We start from the raw sequence: 19,047 nt of genomic DNA, 5'->3' as shown, positions 1-19,047 counted from the left end.
CTTTCAAATCATCTAAATTGCATTGGAATCTTAATTTTGACTGTCCACAAACCTTAAGAAAATTTTACCCATCTGTTAATAATATTTGTCCATATCACCCACCCTATATGATGAGGTAGGTGCTCAAGTCTTACCTCATATTTTAAATTTAGAAATGAAATTGAACCTGAACTTGAATTTTTAACTTCATTAATAACTCCTCGTTAGCTTGATGGACAATTGCTAACTTTATATGTGAATAGAGTGTTTGAGTAATGCTCCCATGAGTATACTTACTTGCATTCACACTTTGAAGCGCGAATATGATATAGCCTTTGGATAAGAAGATTAAGATATCTTCTACATCATACACAAACAAGCAATAGCCATTGCGAAGAACAACAAATGAATCAAGCAAGTGAAGTAATAAGAGATTAGTGAATTAAAAAGAGATTAACTACAAATTTTTGTACTGACAAATTAAACTCATGGGACGAGTAAGATCATTATTGTTATCAAAAAAAAAGTTCAAGTTTCATACACCAAAGCACACTCACCCTTCCTTATGTATCAAGACTCTACAAGAACTTCTTGAAAAGTAACAAATCGATTTATAAAAAACTAGTACCCACAATGAAGCATGAAATTTTTAGTTAAAATGATTTGCAGTTCGTGATCAAGGTATCAGTCGTTTAATCAAGAACAATCGTGGGTGTAAGCGTATGGTAGTTTTTGGAGAATTATGATGATGTTGGCAATTGAGTAAATCCATAAATGAGAGTGTTGAGTAATTAAGAAGTTAAGTGGTGAAAATAGTTGCAATAAATTTGGACTATTTGTACCCTTACAACTAAACTTCACGGTGTAAGGGCAAGATACCACATAGTAATTCTCAAACTTCATGTATCGTGGAAACTGTGTTGAGGATTCAATTGGCATATTTTATACTCGACTCGAAAAGAAAATGGCATTTTAAAACAGTATGCATGGGGTTCTTGTCCTATTCACACACTCAAAAATGATTAAATTGTTTAATCTTTAATTGAGTTAAGTTCCTGTCCCCCATGTTATTATGTAAAAAGCTAACAAATGTATAGAAAATTGGAGTGCTAATAAATTGTTGAAGTTGTGCAGAAAATCTACCATATATGAGTTTTCAAAATCAATAAATAAACTTTTTAAAATGGCCAACGTATCTAGGAGTTACTGATTCAGATTTTGATTTGGAGCATCCAATGAAATTTAATTTCGAAAACTAAAATACTTTTGAAATGTTTGTTTCTTTGTGAGGCACAAAAGATGCTCAGATGTTTTTCTTTTTTTTTTTTTTAGTATAAAGATGCTCTTTTTTTTTTGTTCAAAAGGAGTATAAAGTAGGGGTGCAAACGAGCCGAGTCGAGTCGAGTTTTGGCCTTATCGAGTCGAGCCTTAACTTAATTTCATCGAACTCGAACTCGAGCTCGACGAGCTGGTAATTTTCAAGCTCGAGCTCGAGCTCGACTCGATTGGAGCCGAGCTCGAGCTCGAATTCGAGCTCGAAAAAATAAAAAATAATTATTTTATTTTTAAAAAAATAAATAAAATAATATTTTTTCTTAATAAATAATAAAATATTAAGGATATTTATGTAATTTTACTATTAAAAATAAAAATAAAAAAAAAAATATATATATACTCGAGCTCGCGAGCCGGCTCGCGAGCTAACGAGTTTAATGTTTTGAGCTCGAGCTCGAGCTCGACTCTGGCTCGAGCAGCTCGAGCTCGTATCGAGCCGCTCGCGAGCGGCTCGCGAGCGGTTCGATTCGTTTGCACCCCTAGTATAAAGGTGCTCAGTGCTCAGATGATGAACATCCGGTTAATGATCAATGTTGATGGCAGTATTGTATTGGCCACATAGGACAGGAAAGGACCGTCAATTATTAGGTGACCATACTATCTGGTTGTACCTTAATTTCAATCAGGTACAATATTCACTGAAAAATTAATTACATCAGCTAACACCATATGGATGGTGAAACTTGAAAAGGATGCCTGGATCTCCGTAGATATGACCACGATTTTAGAATCGTCGGTTCCAGTTTAAAGACTAACAGTTTTAATTATTATGAAATGTGGGACCTAACTCGATCCTTATAGAAACGGTTATGGTTACGGTTCTTAAACTTTCAGTTTTGATTACAATTTCTGTTTCTTCTGATCACGATTTAGTTCTTTTAGTTATGTTTAAGCACTTATTGTTATAAAATTGATTCAAAGAAAATATGACAATGTATGTAAAAATAAAAAAAAAACTTTACTGTATTATCATGTACAAGGGAAAAAATGGTGTAAATTTTATTAAAAAAATATATATATCTCCTTGGTAATTAGATTAGATTGGTTTTGAATTTAAATTAGTCATGGGGTATGCACTTACTAATGGATTGTTAGGCTACAATTGAAGCTGCTGGAATTAGATGCTAACCATTAATATTGAACTCTAAACTGGCCAAATAAATTTAGGTAGCAAATATTTTTAAAAATAGTTTTGAATGAGTTATAAACCGTTGGTTCCGATTCTAGTTCAAGTTCAAAATTTTGATGAACTTGAACTTGAATCTTTAGTCACGATTATGGTTTCAATTCCGATTTCTAAAATCTGATTCTGGTTTCTGTTCAGCAAACTGTCGATCCGATTTCGATTTAAACCTGAATCATGGCCACACTAGATCTACAAGAAAATTGGTAAAAAAAAGGTAGAATGCTTGCAGATTTTATGGATATGAATGGACAAGCATTTTAATTTTCCAATACGAAATTAAGAGGATGCTTGCTTCTATAACGCAATAACTGGACTTTTACTTAACTAAGAAGTTTCTCACACATTTTTATTATGCTTGTTCTTTTCTTTCCTTCTTGTTCTTAGTTGATTTGGAAGGTTAAATAATAAGAATTTGTTGATTTTTTTTTTGAGTAAATAGGCATGTTAATTACTGCAATATAGAATAAAAGTTACTAGGGAAGAGCTTTGAAAATCTTTCTTGTTGTCAGGTATAGCTGGAAATAGAAAGGGCGTGGCAAGGCATGTGAGGGATTAAAAAATGGTTTCCATAGTTGATATTCGGCAAGATAATTTGGATTAATATTTCCCACATTATCAATTTAATTTTTAGTGTAATTTTTAAATTTATCGGCATGGAGATATTTGGATAAAGTGGCTTTTGATAATGGTGATAGACATAAAAAACATATTTGGGCATCTTAATAACTTTTGAAATAAGAAAGATATAGCACCTGAGAAGGCATAAGTTGAGGTGCTGGTTATTTCAATTTCTCGGAGCATAATTCACGTAAGATTTTCTCTAACATGTATAAGACAAGTAGCGGTTAGTATACCTAATTTATTTGTAATTAACTAAATGAAATACGCAAAATCACATTTAGCCCCTCTTAGCCAATTCTTATCAGCATCTGTTGGAAAAATTTACCTTTATATATAGTGCCCCTCATGCTGTAGAAAATTGTTTCAGTTATGTTTGCTTATTTTGTTTGGATTCACTGCCACAAACATGTTGGAGTATCGAGTAATTATGAGATTAAAGAGACAGAAAATAGACAAATGCCATCTCTCACTGACTTTGTTAAAAAAACACTTTTAGACGTTAAAAAGTATTTTTGAAATGTTTGGTGAATATCATATCATAAATATAGTGTTTTTAGAGTAGTATTTGTGTTTTAAAACAATAAAACATAAAATTTAATAATTTTGTACTATATTATGAACTCAATAAAATGATAATACATTTTTTAAAAATTTAAAAATTATACATTAGTTAACACAATACGCACTTATCAAAGTATTGCATTCAAATAACATATTTAAGCACTTAATAAATGATTTAATTAAAAGATTCATTAGGCGAATACTACTTTTCAATGAGTCCAAACAAGCACATAGAGTCTTTTTCCATTGTACTACAAACTTTCTTTGTCTACTTGCAAATTCACTTTTCCGTATTCCATTGTAATCTCAGAGGCCAAAATGGGCATCATACACTACAAATTTTCTTTTATCTACTTGCAAAATTCACTTTTCAGTATTCAGCCATGCTTTTCGCACCTTTCATAATGGCTAATTTTATTAGTATATACCTGATAGAAAAGCATGTTCAAAAAATTGTAGGGGTACTCCAGTGGAATTATAGCAAACTTTAGGAACGTCTTGTAATTTCTGCTGTATTTTTAGAACGCACTAGCCGTTATAGAACAACCTGCCCTGTGCATGTGCTTTCACATCATTTCAGAGATTTTTCTAGAATGATGTCATTTTCACAGCTATAATCAGTTAAATTCCTTCTTCTCCCCGCAGTTAATTTAACTCCATAAATTCCAGGTGGGATATCGAGGCACAACAATTTCTTTTCGGCAAACGAAAAACAAACAGTAAACTTTTTTACGGTACAATTGTACGGAAGAGTGGACCAGTCGAGACATCCGTTTGGATAATATATTATTAATTTGGGGAAAAAATTTGTAAACATTAACCAATTTATATTATAAAAATTTTTTAATCATATTTTTATTTTATCTTTTTTCACATACATCATATCACAAAAAACACTATACAATCTCTTTGATTTTTTTTTTTTTTTTTGCAATCTCGTTTGATTGAATAAATGAAAAATAAAATAAAAATGATCCAGTAGTGAAACTTTGGTATTGCAATAATTTAGGAAATGAAAATTTTCGTAGAAGTTTTTAAGAAAGAATTTGTTATTTTTCCCTTTGTGTTGAAAAAAGGAAAACTTAAAAATTTCACTAATTTAAACTCAATGAATATTTTTCAAGTGATTTTCTGAGCATCCTTGTGTATTAATTTATGAAATTGTATGAGAGATTTATCTTAGCCAGTCAAATAACAAAGTCTTCTTCTTGTTAGCTATTATTGCCAACCATTACAAAAGGAATATCATTGAACTTCCAGTGGCAGTTCCTTTTCGTAGTCATTGACTGTGTTTTGATCAAAGTAGTAACTTTTTCAAAATTCTGGCATTTACATACTCGTAACGTTGCTATTTACTTTATTTGAGTGGCATTAATACATGCATTTTTTTTTTGTGTGCGTATGGGTGTTCGAGAATATAAAGAGATACTCTAATGTTGTGATGATGATAATAATAAGAATAATAATACAAAACAATGACGATGATAAAAATACTAATAATAATAATTGTATTAGTGTTAAATATGATAAGAATATCAGCTATTATGTTTTAAATAGTTGTTTTAATTCTAGAATAAGTCTTACTACAGAAAGAACAAAAAGGTCGTTGACCTGATTTTTGAAAATGGATTTTTCCGAATGAGTGCTCGCCAGGCATTTTCAGGAACATAACATCTAAATTATATTAAATTTGCCATTCTTTTCAAAAAAAAAAAAACAATTTTCCAACGGGAGAGTGGATTTAAGAACCGAGAAGGGGTAGAGGATTTAAACCTAGAACACCTAGTTCCTCCATATTAAATTTTCCATTCAAAAGTGTACAATCACATTTATTGTCTCTCTTGAGATGATTTTTTCTATTTAAGTTCATTTTTTTTTTTGCCAATTGATGCAAGAAAAATTTACTATACAAATTTAATTGTGTTTGGATTGTAATTTTTTAAAGAAAAATTGATACGTTTTTTATAAACATATTTTTTAATTATTTTTTTATTTTAAATATATCAAATTGCTACAATATTTTTTCTAAAAAAAATTCAAAAAACAAACATGCTGGGAAAAGAAGAATTAAGAGACACGACTTCATAATACAACTAATTCATCTCGCGGCAGTGTCCAGTTATAACTCTGAAACTGAAAAATGCTGTGGGGCTAAGGAAAGCATTATATTATTTTAACATCGGGGATCACTAAGACCATCAATCAGAATCAACGTCACCTGTGATGATAATGCATTGACGTCTATTGATGGATGATGTTTACCGTTGAAAACTTCTGATTTCCATAAAATTCTGGAATATTAACGGTGAACTGTTCCCACTCCGTTAGTAATAATGAACAATATTTAAATAGAAAAATGGAAGAGAAGTACCTGCTGTATTGCAGTCAAGGACAAACTTTACATTACAGCAGAACAACATATATTTCTCTTGCTTTTTCATGAGGTTAAAGTAATTACACACGTGATGATTCTGAATAGAACTATAATATCAGCATTCTGATTTATTTTATCGAACTAATTAAAAAAATCAATTATTCCATGATAAAAATCAAATCCTATACTTTGAACATTCAAATAATCCTATGGGGGATCTTTCCTCATAAACAATATGGAAGGGCATTTTTATCACAAAATTTGAACGGTTTGTTATAATGAATTGTATTTTTGTCAACACAAGTTTTAATGGTCAACGTGATGAGTTGGACTAAAATAAGGAGGTAAAGTGAGAAGAAATAAACGTTAGGAAACATAACTTTAACTTTAAACCAAATCTTCTTTTTTCTTAAATCAGTAATTTTTTCTGTGGCAATAAACGAGAAACCACAATTAGAATTTTGAAGTATTGTACAGTACGTGAGTTTTTATGTGTAGCAGGTATTTCAATGAAAACCCAAAAAAATAGGATTCCAAAAGAAATATTTTAACTCTTCCAATATTTAGAACTTATTTCTTCCGCTAGTTACATGTTTCTTTTCTTTCTTAATAAAAACGTATCAGTAAAAAAAAAACCAATTTGAATTTGTCTTTAAAACATTTGCATAGAAAAGCAATTTTTTTTAAAGCCAATCATTAATGGTGTAGAGTTCAAATAACAGATAAACAACTCTTTAGTGAGTTAATCTTATATATGCCGAGAGTATAGATTATTACAATTGGATGCATGACACATATGCAAAATCTAAATTTCAAATTCAAATTTGGATTAATTATCATGCATCTAATAATAATAGTATATACACTATTAATACATAAAATATTAATCCTTTATTTAAATAAGAACATGCAAATATTAAACTTCATGGAAGGTCTATCTTCTCTTAGCAACTACTGAGCTTTCACCACTCGTAAAGCGCTCATTTTGAAGCTATTAATGTCTCAACATTAATTAATCATGTAGAAACATTAATCTACATGGATTATCTTTCTCTTTGATGCTCTTTTAACTTTTTATTTAACTATTTGTTTGCGTCTCTATCTTTATTGTATATTCTGACCCAAAAAGGAAAAGAAGGGAACCTAGTAGCATCTTGTCTAGGGTTCCTGGGGTTGGCTATTTTACAGAAACTGGATTTTCTCGGATTCTCCGTGAGAAATTATAAGAAAGTGGAACTGGACCACCTAAGTTCTGTCGTTCAGTTGATTCAAAGTGAAAAAAATTGATCACAGAATACCGTCACCATGTGTTGTCAGTCTTGAGAAACAGTAACTACATGAGAACTAGACTGCACATATGACATTTGTACTTTCTGATGCGACTGTAGCATGAGCATATGCTCATGTGACCGTTCATGAATCATTCAGAACTGAAATTAACAAAAGTTTGGTCACACATTTTAGTGCAATAATTATAGGTTTAGATCATGAGTTAATTAAATGATGACTCAAAAAGCAGAGCATTAACATCCGAATGATGAAAACCATTTTTCCTGCTCATTTTAATCAAAATATATTGGGTGAGAAGTAAGGAGTTTAGGATTTAACTCTCATTAGGGTAGGAAGGTGTCTATGATGATGGTCCTACAAGAAAGCTTAGAAAATTGGGGATCGGTTGGTTCTCACCTCTTCTCATTCTGGAATAGAAGTCAAGAGTTAATGCTAATAATGGCAATGGTGTCAAACATTAATTCTTCCCTATCTGGTTTCTTGACAACTTTTTTTTTTTTTTTTTTGGTAGAAAATGATTAGGATAGACATACATAGACACAACTCGTACACAAGGAAGAAAACTAAAAGAGAAAAAAGATTTGTCCTAGGGTAATGGTACTGGTTGAGAGGGTGTCACGTGTGTATATACAGATAAACGTGATATCTCTCTTAACCAATGCCCATTAAGCACCTATTAAAAAAAATGAGAGAACGGATGGAATTTGATAAAAAATGAGAGGAAATGAACCAAAATATGGAATTCTTCGGGCCTCAATCTTAGTGACCCCTTGTTTCTTAACAATTTTCTTGAGGCATCACTATTAGTTTTGTGAAAACATATAACTAAATTGGAAAAGTAATTAAATACAAGAGAACATTAAATATATGTATGTGCAAATGATAAATTGTATATAAATTAGGTATACTAACAGGGGCGGATTTAAGGTGGGGGCACGGGCCCCACTGCCCCCTTAAATTTCTATAATACTTGTATAATTTTAATATAATTTTAAGTGTGCCCTCATAGTTTTCTTAAACCGGATGTGAAAGAATTACGTGATTTTTTAAGTTAGTTAATAAACTATAATTCTAAAAGATACGTGTGTCACAAATTCCATTTGAAATAAACTAAAAAAACCTTTTCAATTCAACTAACAAGTACCAATCATATCATTCACTTTTTTTGAACCCCCACTCCCCAATTTCCCTTCCTTCCTCTGGGCCCCCATTTTTCCCCCACAACCGAGAGTCACTACCTTCCACAACTAAGCAGCTAGCTACTCTTTCTTTTGATCAATTCATCCAATCATATCATTCACTTTCTTTGTCCTCACTTCCCAATTTCCCTTCCCTCCATTAATCCCCCGTTTTTCCTCCACAACCAAGAGCCATTCTTACTTCCACAACCAAATTAATTATCAAAATATAAAAACTTGTAGTAAGCAATTGTAAATAGTTAGTTTGTTTTTGAAATAAAATTATTATTACATTAATAATTTTGAATTTGTCTTTTTATGTTTTTCATGGAATATATGCATCATTTGTACTTGCTGGTGAATTTTTTTTTTTTTTTGCTTGAAAAACTAGAAAAAGAGTAAGTAAAAAATTTTAGTGTTGCTTTTGCCCCCACTAAGAATTTTTTCTGGCTCCGCCCCTGTATACTAACACAAGCACACACAAAAAGAATCCCTTATGAATAACTTAATGAGAACAAAATGTCATGGATATCATGTGGAGTCAGCAAACCGGGAATGAAATAAGAGAATCATCCAGACTGGAAAAGATGGAGGAAAAAATTAATAGTTCACGACAAAATGGGTAATCTTTTTCTTTTTGCCAGAAGTCACATTTCACATACTGTAGAACTAATTTCAAACCATTTGAATTAATTTCGAATCATAATCTTGACTTTGAAACTCTCCAAGCAAATGGTGCCATAGCAATTTGAAATGAAAAGGTAAATTGATTCCCCCCCTTGAGAACAAGGGCATGTGCAAAAATCCCAAAATGTAGAACCAAAACTTGTTGAAGAGAACAAGTCTCCCACTGTCTTGGCATGAATGTCAACATTTGGTTGAGATATTCATCTCCCTTAATTATTGGCTAGAGATCCAACCTAGGCCTAAAAATGCATGCATATGAGGCTACACAATAGCTTTGTTGACCTTTGTTTAAGATTCCTTGAATTCTTTGATCTTTGATTACAAAGTGTGGAGAGCATCATTAATAGTCATTGGACAAAGCTAAAACATGTCTAGTTCCAAAGGGACAAAATTTTGGGTATATGTTCCATGGTCTAATTTTCTTTTCCTACTTATGGGGTGAAATCATTCCCTAATCTTGAGAAGGCCACTGTTCATCACGTTTCCCTCAAAGTAACTGATTACTCACAAAGTCACACGATCACATGCATCTTTGCGGCCGCCGTCGACTGACTTCCCACCGTAGAGGGAAACATAGGGATAATAAACTTGCCAGCATGTATAAATAATTTGAGAGGATTTTGAGTGGAGAAATCCTGCCTGATAAATAAGATATGTATACATTCTCAGACCAACTAGACAAACAAGGGGACATGGTGAAGTAATTTAGAGTTGAAATGTGAACCAAAATACTTTATGGTAATCGGACCTTAAAATGTAGAGGTTCTAAGTTCAAATTTCATTCCCTTTTCTCACTTCTTAAACCTCACCTTTCTCCTACTAAAAAAAACATTTAAAGATTTGATTCATAAATCTACATTCTCCTTTGGCGCTTCTTAATCGCACCCCTCTTGATAGTAGTTGATTTACGTTCGGCTCATCAAGAGTTTATTCAAAGTTCGATTAATAAATTTAATCAACTTAAGCTTGAATGTAAGTTTTAGTTGGTTAATTATCAAATTAGGGTCGAACCTGGTTTAATTAGCATAAGACAAGACCAATGCACGTCGAAAAAATCGAATTATGCTGAGCTTTGCTCGATGGTCAAAGAAATCGTACATAGTAAAATTTTCAAGAAATCAAACCTAATTTTGTATACATTATGTTGGCTTTAACTCAGTCTAGGCATCTCTACATCAAATAGGATTATAATTAAAAGATAAAAAGGGGGAAAGGTGAAGGATGGTGCATGCATTTGAATTGTAGTTACTCAAGATTGCATGAATTGATCTAGGCTTCTCCAATCGGTAGAATTATATGCGGAGATTTGAGCAAGTTTTCGAGAGCCCATTTCCAAGAACTTGGAATTTGGTGCAGTTTTGCACATCTTTTACGCATGCAGCTGAATTTGTAGCCAGGTTAATCAAATAAAAACAAGCTCAGTGGCGCAGTTTACCAGAGCCACACATATAAGTCTGTGCATGCACACATGGAACACACATGCATATGATACTATCAAAAGATTCTAGCCAATATAAAGACTGTGAGTCTGCAATAGAGTTCATCCCCTTGAGTCCATTGTCCATGGAATTGGGCAAGAAGGGCTTTGGGAAATAAGTCCAATAAGGCAATTGTTTTCTTTTTAGGCTCTCGTGGATGGCTGCAAACACCCTAGTACTGTCTGAACTATGAAGTTCTAAAGAGGGTATTAGCAAGATTTTAGAACTTTGCATATTATGGGCTCACTTCAAAATTATTTATCTTCTCATGTGTATGGTATGTATCCTATGCATTACAATTCTCTTCCAATACATGACCCTTTTTTTTCATGAAATGTGAAATTTTCTTGAATTTAGTGTGCATCTTAATTGTTTACCCAAGAAATACCTTGCCTTGGGCTATCGTATAATTGATGTGAAAGTGGATTTGATGATGCCACTTCCAAAGAGACCAGGGTTTGGTAAGGCGAAGTAGCTAACCTGCAGTACCTGAAGCTTCAGCCTAAGTGTGGTAAAAGAAGGAAGAGGGGCAGGAAAAAGCAATCATTCCTGAAAGTTTATGGCCAAGATTTGGCCAAAAAAAAAAATTGTAAGATCTAGATCTTATCCCGTACCTCATTTTTCACATCATGTTTAAGACCCACAACAAAATTTTGTTCTATAATTATACGAGTTACGCCGTGTGCATTTTGCACAAAATCGCCTTGAACGGTTTTCTTGATAACTGTTCGGCCCCTTGTCCGTAAGAGACATACCTAAGTAATCCAAAAAGGCAAAACAAGGAAATTCCAAATAAGTACCCTCTCCAACTCTCAATTCCAAGTCAAACACCATAGCTGGACTTTGAGACAAATGCACACATGCTTAACTACAATAGCAACCAATGGACGCGTTTTTCAACACGCAAAACAATAATAATGCAAGTTGCTGTCATCTACAATCCCTCCACCACAAAAGAAAAGAAAAAACCAACCCCACCAAGCAATTGTCATCCTGCTGCATTTCACACATACACCAAAAACAAACTAAACCATCATGGAATAGAGTAAAACAACACTTCTGGCACGTTTTCTAGGAAACTCCCAACTATTTGAGATGCATTAAGCAAGACTTCTACAAGAAGCATAGGGGAACAAACCTTTTTCTATTTTACTATTTTACTAGGACAAAATACCACATCAAGTAAACTCTGAAAATGACCAGCTACTTAGCATTTATGTATATTTGCGAATAAACAATTATCAAGCGCAACCACATTGACAAGAAATACCATCCACAATATACAGTAGCTGTTTGTTAGGAGGAGTCTATTGCGCATATTAGAAGGGAAGCATCTTACGAAGAACCTCTATATCTTGAACGAAAATCAAATGCCAAGCAGGATTGATTTTTGGCTGAATTTAGCAAGAAATGAGGATGCAGTAATTTACACGATTTACAGTCTCAGTATGATGTTGTATTAGGCTCTCTCTTTAGCTCTCTCGGATCAAATTGGTTGGTTCACTCAAAACATATCTGGGTAGCTCATATTTTGCACCTGCAACAAAAATCTTAAAGTTAAGTACATCCAATAAAAATTATTTTAATTGAAATATCAGAAACTGGAAAAGAAAGTGAAAACTAAATTGCATCACACCTCTCTCATCATAGCAGATTGTCAAGTCTGGGTTTTGAACGATAATACCAGCACTGTCAATGATTGCTTGTGCTAGGGTTAAATCTGCCTCAGCTGCAGCTCGTAATGCATCCCAGATCTCTGAGAATGCAAAAGGATATTCGTTCAATTTGTAGTTTCATTCTAGAACTTCTAAATGTACCACAGTTGCCAGCAACAATGATGGATAAACCACATATATCATGGCATTCTGATACCAAGCAGTACCAGCAGAACCGCTTTCCCAGCACCCAGCAGGGTGGCAAGGTATCTCAGTAATTTCTTAAACCTGGCACAAATATGAACCTCAATGACACCAAAAGACGAAGTGGAGTGTAGAATATGAAGTGAAACACATGAAGAACTATAAGATGCAGCATAATGAAGCCAATCAAAAATCAGGGAACAACTCTATTGCGGTATCTCTCTCTCTCTGTTCTATTCAGTCTTAGCTTAACAATCTAAGAAAGATTCGGATAAACAACTTTATGACCTGTTCATCCATACATGGAGTCAGAGACAAGGAAAGGGAATGGGTGGAAGGGAGATGAAAAGGCAAGTAAAGAAAAACCATGAGATAATTATCCCCATGAGCAGAAGCGTAAAAGAAATAACTGCCACTTGCACCCTCTTCTCCCTCGATACTGCTTTATGTATAACAGTCATCTGAGATTTCTGGAGAATAGAACTTACTTCCTAAAGAAAATCATGCTTCATCAGATTTAACACAGTATACTACACAAAATTTTTTGAGTGACTGCAAAAATGAGGCTAGTGCAAAAGAAATCCAATAGGATCCTAAAACTAACCCGAAACCTCTTGAGGTGTTTTCAATTTTAGGTAAAAGATGATGCATAAATTCCATCCACATATCTAGAGAATTGAGGCTTGTGCAAGGCTGATGAACGACACTGTCAGGATGGGCTTTCACTAGGATACTCTGCATCTATCCACGGGCACTTAAAAGTGAAACTTCAGCTCATGCTCTTCTCCCAAAGATAAATCTTGTTCTACATCTGTAACCTATTCCACTTAACCATATTGCACTTTCAGGCAATGAATGTACAAAGCGATCATGTGGTTAATGGATTTTACAATGACCTGACAATGCCTGAGACATCTGTGATTTGACGAGTCCAAAAAGGTCATCCAAACTACATCTTGTATTTGGTTCACAAGGCATAGAAAAAGAGATACCCAGACCTCTATCCAAATATGTATGTGGTTCACAAATCAAAAAAATTCAAGTTACTCAAATTAAAATTATTAACCATTTTGCAGCACCAGGCATATGCTCTCCCTACCTGCAGACCCTTAGTCATGACAAGAGAACTATTAGTACAGCCATGGGAAGCATTTATTCTTTCTAAAATACACCAACATCAACCATAATCACTAGATCATTTAACCGGACCCAATCTCACATACAAAGGGTTGATAAAGGTCTCTTGGGATTATGCTAACAGATCAAAAGTGGTGAGATTGTTGCCTCAGCAAGCAAAGGTGCTGTTTAAACCATGTCATAGAGAAAGATGCAATCAAGGTGCTCACAGAAAGAGCTTGAGGCAGGATGAGAGTGGTGACAAGGATATGAACTGAAATGGTGATAAGGAGAACTTGCAGTGCTGGTCTTGTGAAAGAAGACTAGACACTCGAATGTTGCACAAAGGAAAACATAAATGCAATTCTGTTTTCTATTCCCACCCACAACTTGTCCTGTGAGGTCTAGCAGCAACGACTCCCGAAAATACAATAGTACCATGCAGGGTGAGGTAATCAAACTAGGTATGCAAAGAAAGGATGAGGCAGAGGCTGTGAGGAAAGCCATCCCAATTTATAATTATTGTAACCATTGAAGCCTCACTAATGCAGGTTGAACATAGGAATATAAAAGGTCATGTTCAAACTTTAAGATTATAACAATACAGTGTAAGCACAAGGGACCATTTCATACTCAAATGCACTCCTTCCTACAAGACGTTTCAAACAAAGAACCGCATCCAAAGTTATGATTACCAGGATTAATTTACAAAAGTATTTTGTAAAGAATGCAAAGCAAAACCATTCCACAGCATAGGCATCTGTACAAGCTAAAGCAGAGGAATTGAATCAAATTTATTCATTTCATAAAAGAGAAACTCAATATTTTATGTATCATTAAAAAACAAAACAAGATGTCATGCCATGGCGATCCTAGCATTAAACAAGTGTCTAGCTACAAGCATTGAGTTCACTGATTATATACCACAGAAACCCATAACTAAAGACTTGATTTAATTTCAAAATCTCTGCGATCCCAATTAAGCATCTATTGCATATGACTCCAAAAATAATTTTGAATAGTAGATGTTGCCGATGAAGGGAAATCAAAGCTGGAAAATCAATTTATAGCTTTTCACTTCAAGTGATATAAAGAAAATGGATATATGTAGTCATTCCGAAATACTCACATTCTGTATCTCAATATGTTTATAACATGTTTTGAAAGTCAAGGTACCTCTGAATAATTGGGTTTCCTCTTTCTTTCTTTCTTTTTTTTTTTGGGGGGGGGGGAGGGGGGGGGGGGGGGGGGGGGGGGGTTTGTGGTTTGGGGGAGGCCAAGACAAACCATGTGAGACAGGCTGAGTTTCATTTTAGACTTAGATTGAGCTGTTTTTTCAAAAATTACCCCCTTTAGAGCAAAAAGAACGAATGTGACGGTGTCCTATTAGTTAACTTGCTCTTCTTACTTTTGTACATTTCCACATTCATTTTTCGGCAAAGTTTCTTTTTTATAACAACTATATTCAAACTCTAAGTATGAAACTGGGGAGCTTCTTGAAGCTATGCAGTACCTTCATAGAGAAGAGAGGTCAAACAAGCAAAATAAATAATGGACAGGCAGCATATTAAAATAAAAGCCATATCTGATTTATACAAAACAAAACAGATATATAATAGCCTAAACTCCAAGAAATGGAAATTGGAATGTTGATAACAAATGAATATTTGTAAAGGTAATGCTGTACTACAGACATTAAAGTAAATGTTTCTTTTTGGGGTTACTCTTTTGGCAAAACTAATGATCGTGTTCCTATATCACTTAGGAGATTAAGTTTCAGAAGACTCTAAATGGACAAATCTATGGGATACGCTGCTAAATTCAGTTTTGCATATAGTTTTATACTGGATACTTCAAATTATCTTGTGACAAATTTAACAAATGAAGGCGGCTAAAAATAATAGTAAAAAAGTAAAACTGAACAATTGAAAAGACAACCTTTGCGACCACCGTAATGAGGAGCAGTATCCCAGAACTCATCACGCATCTGTACAAGCTGAGCCCTAGTTATTGGTTCTGAATGCTTCCAAGGCTTTGGCTTTCGTATCTTTTTAACAGGTTCTGCAAAATATTTACATGTAATGAGTTCAAAAAATAGCAATGTTCAAGCACAACAGAACTGGCAAATTTTATTTATTAAAACGTGCAAGGACATGTCTTATCTCCACTAGTCAAGATAGAGAAAACATACACTTAAATTAACTATCTACATCTACGAAGCCACAAAACTAGGAAGAATTGAATGACTTGATTCCCAAAACTTAATGTAGTCTGCCATGTCAATAAGATTGTACCTTTTACAATCCTACCCCCTGTGCTTCAGCATCTCTTCCAACATATTCATAAAGAACATTCCTGAAATCTACCTATTTTAAAGCCACAAGGCTCTCTCCATACAATTCTTTCCACTCATATGATGTTGAAAATTTAGAAAGGTATTTTTGATAAGTTTTATTGGCAACTTGCACAGCTTTCCGCTTTTTCACTTTCTACAACAGTATAATGCTTCTGTAGCACTCATGTTGTCAGAATTTCGTCTTTTCATTCTTCTGTTCAGGAATAGAAGATTTACTAAATTTTAAATGGCCTACAAATATCTAGCAGACAGCAATACTACAGCTTCTAAAACTACACTCTGAAGAATGTAAGATTAAACATCCTATGGAAAGAATGGCAAAATTAGTACAAATTTCAGGAAGAGAGCAGGACAATCGAAATAAAGCTAAAGAGCTTCAGAGAAAACAGACCTGACACAGTGTTTATAGAATAAGAGAGGAAAGGGTCACTCACAGACATAAGAACCATTTGGAGTTTACCTAACTTAGATTCATGCTTTCTAAGCTTGAATTCATTTAAATTAATGAAAAATAATTAAGGAGTAAAATCATGGTACAACCTGACACATATTTTAAGAAAAGACACTACAGTATATTGCCCAATAAAAAGACTGCATTGACACAAACTAAACATAAGGCTTGTTATGCAGTGGGAGCAAGATAAATATAGGATACTTAACAAAGGTCACTCCAATCCAAACAGAACACTTAACCACAGAACACATGATCATGGTATCATCATGCTACAGTTCAGGTGCAAATGACATTTTTAATCATCTAAGTTTCCACACCTCCTCAGAAAGATAATATGATACAATAGGTGTGAAAATAACAGTACCAATAACTATATAAGAACCAGGGAAAGGCTAAAATAGTATGACAGCTGAAATGCAGCGTCATGCTCTCTTAAAGAGGTCTATCAGTTGATTGATAAGAATCTAGAAAGACAGGCTAATAATTATTATCCGCAACAAGAGCAGGTAAAAGCTTTGGGTAATAGCAGTGGATGCCTATGACAAATACAGCAGCTTTAGGCAACACTTTTCCGCATATCAGGCTTTATATCCCTGTACAAAGCAGTCTATCCATTCCATCTAAATCATCTTATTTTTTTGAAATTCTTGGGATACGCTAACATGACATATTACTATTCCCAAAAAGGTGTGATTTGAAGGATATTCTGTTTCTATTTGATCATAGGACGTCTTAAGATTAAATCATTGTCCAGGAAAAAAGTATTTTCCCAATATTCTCTAATTTTGTTAGACAATGTAGAAATACTAATAAATGCTATATTATTCTCCTTTAACTTAAGAATCTTCATTTTCATATGCAAAAGCTCAAGTGTCTTTTTCTTTATGAAAAGCAATACCATATTCCAGACCACCTATTGGTATGTTCTCCACCTTCATAAAAAGAAATATTCAAGAGATTATGCTAGTGGAAAGGTATCTGAAGTTCTTGGATAAAGATATGTGTATTTTATATTGTCCCTGCATATAAAGATGGTTACTTCGGTAGTAAAAACATGAATTTTCAAGTCATTCAACTATTAGCTCTTTTCATAGCTAAATTGTCAAGGCCTTCAACTAAAATCCTAAAATACCACATAGTTTTTCAAATTTTTTCCCAACCAAGAAAAAGGGAAAAGCACAAGAAAAAGAAACTGATATCTTCATTCAATCAAGAATGAAACCCATGAACATCCGTTAAAAAAAAAAAAAAAGAATCTGATTCAAGTACATGAAGTAGATTGCCACACAGGAAAAGCTCAAGTCCCCAAAAAGAATTCTTGATATCTAGCGTACTGAAATGCCAAGCCCAAAACAACAAATTACATTAAAAAAGAAATGAAAAGAAATGATTGCAGCTATATAGGCAAACGCACTATCTTACCAGAAAACCATCATGGTAAATTGGCAATAATTAGGAACCACGTACATTTCAGCTGAAGCATACGAAAAATTCCAAAACCCCACGATAGAAAACAGAACCAATTCACAAAATCAATCAAGAACTTCCCAGAAAGCACCACTAATTAACTCTAACTTCAAAATAAACAGAAAGAGAAAAAGTCAACTTCAAGAAAGTCCCAGAACCCAAAATCATCCAAAACAGCTACCAGATATTCAATCAGATAATAACTCAAATGGGTTATCAAGAAATCATCTAAACAAACAAACAAGCCACGAATTACTGGATAGAAAAGCAAAAGCAAAAGCAAAAACCTTCTTTTTTGGCACGCGATCCAGCGCACCCCATGATTTAGAATTGATCTTTCTCCCCACGATATAGAACCTCTATATCTACAGATACGCTGGAAAGACAGAGAGAAAAAGGGTTGCAGTGAAATTTGGATTATGTTCTAGTATTTTCAAGAAAGAAGGTGATTTTGCGTGCTCACAACTCTAGCTATTTATATCCTACCTATGTACCATGTGTATTTTACTGTATTTTGTACAGCAACGGAAGGTGAAGCTAGTACCTTTTCTAGAGGTGATGAGAAGGAGAGAGACTGAGAGAGAGGGACACACAGTCCACCTGCTTTCAACCCTTTCTGGCCCTCTGCTATATTTTTGCCTTGTGCTACTGAAGGCTAGTTCGTTGCACTGGCCCTACTTGGATTGTACATTAATTATTTGGAAATGTATTATTAAGATGAACATTTTCCCGTTGTGATGTACATTAGGTAAGATTAGAAAGTTGAAGGATAAAAATATTGATTAAGAAATGTATTTATAATAAAATGATTTTAACATATAGGAGTAGTAGGTAGAAAGATAGTTCAAAAATGAAAAAAAAAATGATTGAAAAATATTTTTATAATGTGATTTTTTTGACAAATTTTGTTAGTATTAGAAGATGAGATTCTTGAAATTGACCATAAAGATTCACTTTTAGGAAGAGTAAAATGCTGGATCAAACATAATAAATAATAATTGAGTTTCAAATTTTGGACCAAACAGGGTCCAAGAAAAATTAGAGGCATTCTTTTTTCTTTTTTTTTGAGGAAAATTAGAGATATCCTTGTGTTTACAAAAGGAAAA

At 33.6% G+C, this 19,047-nt stretch overlaps 1 protein-coding gene across 2 annotated transcripts; it reads right to left on the bottom strand.

Moving 5' to 3' along the window:
* Nucleotides 1-11,872: 11,872 nt before the first annotated feature.
* On the bottom strand, nt 11,873-18,618 carry LOC113726209 (uncharacterized). 2 transcript variants are annotated; one of them, XM_027249799.2, is made up of 5 exons: nt 18,486-18,618; nt 18,229-18,317; nt 15,603-15,725; nt 12,326-12,445; nt 11,873-12,226 (listed from the first exon to the last, which is right to left on the bottom strand). In XM_027249799.2, exons 2-5 carry the CDS (start codon nt 18,260-18,262, stop codon nt 12,162-12,164), a joined length of 342 nt encoding a protein of 113 aa, XP_027105600.1. In that variant the 5' UTR covers nt 18,263-18,317; nt 18,486-18,618; the 3' UTR covers nt 11,873-12,161. The 2 variants fall into 2 exon arrangements, with proteins under 2 accessions (XP_027105600.1, XP_027105601.1); XM_027249800.2 differs by having other exon boundaries at nt 18,428-18,568.
* Nucleotides 18,619-19,047: the final 429 nt, after the last annotated feature.

The sequence above is a fragment of the Coffea arabica genome, chromosome 2c (genome assembly GCF_036785885.1).
Source record: "Coffea arabica cultivar ET-39 chromosome 2c, Coffea Arabica ET-39 HiFi, whole genome shotgun sequence".
Lineage (NCBI taxonomy): Eukaryota > Viridiplantae > Streptophyta > Magnoliopsida > Gentianales > Rubiaceae > Coffea > Coffea arabica.
This window is presented reverse-complemented; position numbering and strand designations above follow the sequence as displayed.